Source organism: Solanum stenotomum, chromosome 12, assembly GCF_019186545.1.
Source record: "Solanum stenotomum isolate F172 chromosome 12, ASM1918654v1, whole genome shotgun sequence".
Lineage (NCBI taxonomy): Eukaryota > Viridiplantae > Streptophyta > Magnoliopsida > Solanales > Solanaceae > Solanum > Solanum stenotomum.
This window is the reverse complement of record NC_064293.1, coordinates 34,620,558-34,627,833: the sequence shown is the minus strand read 5'-3', so window position 1 is coordinate 34,627,833 and position 7,276 is coordinate 34,620,558. Positions and strand designations below refer to the sequence as shown.

General features: G+C 30.6%; 1 protein-coding gene across 1 annotated transcript; it reads right to left on the bottom strand.

The window, feature by feature from the left end:
- Positions 1-5,443: 5,443 nt before the first annotated feature.
- LOC125848332 (protein DOG1-like 3) lies at positions 5,444-6,329 on the bottom strand. The gene has a single exon (XM_049528183.1). It carries the CDS (start codon positions 6,304-6,306, stop codon positions 5,461-5,463), a length of 846 nt encoding a protein of 281 aa, XP_049384140.1. The 5' UTR covers positions 6,307-6,329; the 3' UTR covers positions 5,444-5,460.
- Between the last annotated feature and the right edge of the window lie 947 nt (positions 6,330-7,276).

Below are 7,276 nucleotides of genomic sequence, written 5' to 3'. Positions count from 1 at the left end.
GCACAACATAGTATTGGAAAGAGATGGAAGAAACTCTCTTTGTTCTTATCTGCTCCCTTAATCAATAGTGGAAGGATAATAGATATAGCTAAAGAGCTCAACATAAGATTAGGCTCCAACAATTGTCAGACAATAAATAGGGATTAATGACAATCAATAATAGGGGGCAATTGGTCAAAAGGTCACGTTTGATTAAAAAGGATATTTAATAGTCTATCAATGATATTAAAAGAGCACAAAATATTTGGTCAAAAAGAAACGTTTGACAACTGCCAAATTTTCCTGAAAGGCAATTCAATTTGCATCAGTTATGAGTTGAGTTGAAAGTTCTCAAGAGTATTGTATTTTTGAGATATTAGTATTGTTTTTCCAACATTTTTTACAAATTACATATGTATGATCGTTAGTGTAGTTCAGTTTTCTACAAATTATATATGTGTGATCATTAAAATAGTTGAGATTTTGCAAATTAACATATTAGTTAATAATCTTTCTAAAAATAGTTGTTTGATATAAATTATCCTTTAATTGATTTGGTTTGACTTCACAGGATCGTTTGTCCTTGTAAGTCTTTTGTGTAAGACTTAATTTTTTTTTTATGACAATAGATTGTGTGGCCTTGCCACCTTTTGATTTTAAAAAAAACATTAATTAAATTTTTTCTATATTAACCTTATAATTAATTTGTTGATCCTAAAAGTTTTCAAGGGGTGAATTAGTATACAATTATTTTTCTTATTTATGATTTCTAAATATGTGTATAAAAAAGAAAATGATCAACTAATATGAGAAGAGAGAGTATGTATGATCATTAGAGTAGTTAAATTTTTTTCAAATTATATTTGTGTGATTATTTGAGTAGTTGTGTTTTCAGTCAATTACATATGTGTGATTATTAAAGTTGTTAAGTTTTCTTTAATTCCTGCCAATTACATATGCGATCAGAGTTTTTGCAATCATAATGTGAGAAGTATTTTGGTTTTTGTATAGGAGGAATAACCTACAACCTTTAGATGTTACTGAAGCTAAAATTACACAAAGGGCTTAGATGTCTTCTTGGGCCACGGCCCATTTTCTTGTGTAGTAGTGTTTGTGAAAGAAGGAAATTTCAAAAAATAACTAAGACTAATACAATCATGCTTTTTAGTTGATATTTCTCTAATTATAAATCGTAAGAAGTCGAATACGATTAAGTAACTAGGGCAAGATACAGACTTTAGAGCGTCAAGTCATACACAAACCGGAGTGACTTCACTACCTGAAGAAAGAAAGTCTGGTCCGATCGTTTAGCCGCTCTTTCTAAGAGACGGGAATGTAAATAGAAAACATCCCCTGGGAAAGCCTCACGACCTGGTGGTCGCAGCTATAATTTAATGTGCTACAGAATGTATATTTCGTGCTTTTGATCTGTTATTTATACAAATACATTTGATAGTTAACTCCTTAATTAATGCAGATTGACATTTAATTGCTTGATTGATCAGTTACTTATAAAATTCTAATTTAAAATGGAAAAACTTTCACAAAGTATGCGAAGCATATTTTCCAAGTATATCTTACCAAAATAGTCTCCTGAAGTCCGAAACTTCTTCCTTGAAAATATGTTCTTCAATTTTCTTGAAATTAATTTAAGAAAGAACACAATTATCAGTAACTGATATCAATAAAAATAAAAGGTATATAAATACAATTATTTGTTAGATAAATAAGCAATATTGGATAAATGTAAGAGATATACAAATACAAATATCAGACAATTACTAAAAATGCACAACTACTTGAGATATACAAATAATTAATTATATACCATTTCTATAGATATACAAATAGAAAAGTATATAAATATAATTAAATGTTAGATAAATAAGCAATATTGAGCAAACATAAGCGATATACAAATAAGTAATGTTGGAAAACTATTGAAAATGCACAAATGCTGAAGTACAAATACAACTCTCTAAAATCATATGCAAATCATACACATAATTTCATTTATCCAAATACAACTCCCTAGAATCATATCATATCCAAATTAGTACGTATATAACACTAATTAGACAACAATTTATAACAAGTATATGAATGAAATTGTAAATTGATAGAGACCTATTGGAACTTTATAAACAATACAAATGGAGAAAATTAGATTTTACCAATACCTCCAATTATTGAATAACACCTTCACCATTCATTCGATGCAGAATCAACTCATTTCAATCATATAGAGCCAAGAGCTGAGAAGTGGCAATGGTACAGAAGACACCTAATTAATGAACTTGGAGGCAACGTATCAGTTTATGTTTTCTAAAATAGAAAGAGGCATTACTTGTACTTTAACTCGGTTTTGACATCGATGTTTGGTGAATATAAATAGATATTTTAATTTATATAAAATTAAATTAAGTATATATATTACCTGAAAATTCACATGAGATATCAATTTTAATATCAATGTGTATAATAACATATAAATATATAGATATTTATTTATTTATTTAACTTTATATAAGTTAACGTATCTTATACGGGATGTCAGCTGAGAACAAAGTATAGACACATATATATTTTGTATAATAAAAATAACAATTGATTGGCCGCTATTATGAATTGAAATTTATTTGTTAAGTCTTGGTGATCTTTGAGGGAAGTGAAGAGGCAATTTGAGTGTCTTATACGGAATGTCAGCTGAGAACAAAGTATAGACACATATATATTTTTTTGTATGTATAATAAAAATAACAATTGATTGGTTGCTATTATGAATTGAAATTTATTAGTAAGTCTTGGAGATCTTTGAGGGAAGTGAAGAGGCAATTTGAGTGTGGGGTGAGGAAATTGAGAAAGGTGAAAAGTAAGTGTTTGGTACAAGGAAAATAGAATGGAACATGTCAAGAAGAGAGCTTATTTGTGTCCAACACGTGGTGATTCCATCTGTGAACTAGGTACACAAACACAATGTAGTTATATTCTTATATAAAAAAATAATAATATACAAATCTATCTAACCGTCGATCACATGTTTTTATGTTAGATTCAAAGAATAATTACATGTATTGGGTGAAATGAACTTAGGATACAAGTTAGGATGGAGGATATATGTGGTGATAAGGTCTAAGGGAAGTGAGAAGAAGTTAGCAAGATTAGTCTTCCATAGAATTGCACCCAATAATTTGATGATTCGTATTTTGATAATATGATCAAAAGAATAAAAAAGATCGATACTTGAATATTATTGTATAAATAACTTGAGTACAACTGAGAAATATTAGCTAGCATCACTAACGACATTACTATAAAGTCAATAGCTAATGATTAAGCTTAAGTAAAACTTTTCTATTAATCGATGTTTCATCCTTGTAACTTATAAATAGTTCATTTTCTATATTTGTAAAGTCATTATGATTTAGTGCAATATATATATAATAGGCTTTCTACATATATATCAACAAAGTCAATAAATTAAAATGGCAAGTACTTCAAGCGAATCAAGCCGCAAATATAATAAAAGTGCTTGTTGAAGTTCTAGTAATTGGTTACCAAATTTACTTATCTTTATCCATTTTATTTTTTAAAAAACTTCTAATATTAACTTTTTTGGACATTATAGTCAATAACGTAAATTTGTTACATATTTAATGATATGAAAAATATTTGTTTTTATAAAAAAGTTTACCTACTTAAATTTATTTACGACTCAATTCATGTTGGTGCACGATTGAATAGACGTCGTCTCTCAAATTGCTAGTTTGTTAGAGAAATACAATATCCAAACAAAATAATATAGCAATCATTTATGGTAGTTTAAATTAAAACGATAATTCGATTTCAAAAATCAAAGGAAGTGCTGAATATTTGATGAAATAAAAGGAGTAAAATCAAATTAATCCACTATAGTGAAGGCATGTCATGTTATTGCTTATTAGCCTTATTATTTTTTTATTATTTTTTTTTTGGATAAAAAGGATAATTTATATAATATAATTAAGTGGCTACAATATCACAAGTACTAGTGATTAAAGATAGGTTACCAAAACATGCTAACTTATTTGTTACAAGTAGTCCTAGTAATTGGTAGTTTTGTAGTAGCTTATTAGCCTTATGAAGAAGAAAAGTTGGATTTTTAAATTAAATTGACAATGAATGCTAACTAAACTAAGTTAAATGACTTTTGGAACCCAAAAGAAAAATAAGTGATTTAATGTTCAATTATATACAACAAATTGAGTGATTATTTAAATAAATAACTTCAATTATCACTAAAGTAGTTCCTTCTAGATAACATAAAATTAGAAAATTCTAGTAGAATCTAATTTTTAAAAAATTCTTTTTTAGTTAAAGAGGTACTATTTTATTCCATAAGCAAAAAATTATAGTGGGAGGCTAGACCTTACCTCATACAAATGTTAAAATTAGAAACTTCTATTAACAATTTTTGAAGAAAATTTTAGAAATATCCATCTTTTTTGAAAAAATTAGAAACGTGTAGATTAGTGAAAGTTGAATAATTTACTAAATTTTACCTAATCAACTTTAAATTACAATGCGTAGTAAGTTTTGCACATTTGAGGTATTTATAAACGGGGAGAAAAAAAGAAAAGAAAATGAAAATAGAAAAAAGGACCGACCCGGAAGCCCAACCCAAAATCCCCAACCCGTTCTTCCTCAAATCCGAGAAGGGATTTGAGGGCTTTCTCTATTTTCTCACAATTGGTAAAGCTTTTTCCCAATGCTGCTGCGGACTGCCATTGTTACAACTCTTTCTCTCCCCTCATCCGCAACAGGTATGCTTCTTGCTAATTAATCCCTAAACTAATTCGATATAAGCCGTAAAGTTTACTGTATTTTGATTTATGTCAAAAATAATTCATTCAATTTCAATTACTACTGAAAAACAATACTCTCCGAGTTGCATATACACATATTGTAGTTTGTTTTCTGGATATATATAGGAACTGAAGCGAAGCTATTTTGTTAAAACCGTGCTTTAGGATGTAGGGAGCATGAAGACACATATTCAATACTACCAATTTAAACTAATACTGCATTCATACATACATATTTGGATTTCTTCGAGTATATCTACCGAGTAGAAGAAATTGTTATTACGATCGATCTCCGAAAGAGTATAAGAGAGTTTTTAAGTATTGTTACTGTTTTGGACTTCTGTTAGTGATTGGGTCAAAATCATTGAATTTGTTTAATTGAAGGTTAAGTGTGCTAGTTAGTTGATTAATGTTATTTCCCCCTTTTTTTAGGTTAGTTGATTATTGTTATTTCCCCCTTCAAAGAAACTACTTTCCTCTCTAAGATTGTAGATCAACGTCTTTTTAAGCTTCATTGGTAGTCACTCTAAAACATAAAAGATTGAAAGAAGTTAGGAAGGTAGTAAAAATGATGCCGACTTAGTAACAACTAAACATTTATTCCATATATGTACATAAGCATTTTAACTATTCTATTTTAGTTTTCAAGACAAGATAAATTTGGACATGTGTTCCTCTCTTGTGTTGTTTCTCTGTTCCTCCCATGCTGATGATCTCTTGTTTTACCCCAAGCATTGACACAAAGATGGAGCTTCTTGCTAGCTATGAGAAAATCCACAGCTTGAAGTGGACTCAGTATGTTGATCACCATCTCCTTCAAAGTCTCCATCCTCAGCTTATCAGCTTCTTCTACAACATTCATCAAAAACTTAGCATGTCTATCAAGGGCCTCCTCTGCTTCATAACATATTTCACCAAGATTTCCCACTTCATTGGCGATAATGGAAAATGGCTGATCAGCTATCTCCTCCTGCAAGCTGGCGAGCTTATTTGACAACTGGTCTTCTTTTCTTATTGTCTTCCTCTGTAACTCATCCACTGAATTCAGCTGCACGGTCAAGAGCCCGCTGAGTTGTCCGGATCTATTGCCTTGGATATAGTTGGAGAGATGGGATTCAAATTCTTTGCCACTCATCGCATAAAGGAGACGGATGTAACTGGAAGGCCTGCATCCGGAGATCCAAAGCATGGAGCTTTCTAACGTGGTGCACCAAGTAGGTGCAAGGTAGGCAGTGACATCACTACCTGCTAAATGTCTGCGGGTGTCAATGTATTCTTGAAAGTGTTTGATGGATTTCTCAATGAGTTGTTTTAGATTGTAGTCGCTGCTGACGCTAGTGTTACAAGTGCTGGACGACGACGACGAGGAGGAGTCGGATTTGTGGAGGAGCTCCAAGAGGTCTTGTTGTTGGAGCTCCATCCATTCTTGAAAGCACGAGTGTTGAGCTTCTTTATCACTTACATTATTATTCAAGGAAGTCATCTTACTCTAATTTGCGCGTCAATGAGATAAGAGTTGATAAGACAGACCATCCAAATTCCAAACAATAACGATTGTGTTAGAGATACTTCTTTGCTTTCGATACTTTATAGTAAATAAAAAGATTTTGTTTGCATAATAATTAATCTTGGAACTCGTGACAGTAGCCAAACCAATAATTTTGTATGCACTAGTCTGGCACCATGTATATCTTTGTTACAGCTTTCTTTTTTTTAGGTGTATGGATCTAATTTTATTTTTATGCCAAACACGTAAATTAAAATAATGTTTATGCCAAGTCCGAATGTATTTATTTACTGTCATTGTTTCAGTTGCCGAATTGTACATGAAATTAAAGTAATAGTCTCGGGGCAGATGGAGTGATTGTAGACTTATAAAGTTGAACATTTTTTGGTTGTTACTGAGAGCCAGTAAACGACACTGCACACTGCACAGCCACCTCTTATAGATATTCTATAATTCGGGCTTTCGGGTAAGGCCAAAGAAGCACGGGCAAAAGTAATACGTACAATATTGGAGTCCGAAATAAAAAAGGCAACAATTTTTTTTAAAAATTTTAAAAAGGCAATTCAATTAATTATGAAACCAAAAGGGTAACAATTTTTAATGCCGTGTAAATTAGGTTTTCTAAAATGAGGCTCAAATTTCGATGAGCCTTACAAGGCACAACAATTTTTTAGCATTGTAAGACTCAGCCGCCAATGAGCCTTACAAGGCGCAAGGCTGTCAGCGCCTTGCAGGATGTTATTTTAAAAAAAAAATCTCATTTTATTATCTTGTTTGTTAAAAGTCTAATAATAATAATTGTCACTTAAAGTTTTAGTTGCCAAACTTAAAATCTTATAACAATAAATATATTTTCGTTATTGGAATTGAAAAGTGGCTATTGTGATTTTTACCTTAATTAAAGCATGGAAAAATATTATAAGGTCTAATATTGGTTAAACTAAAA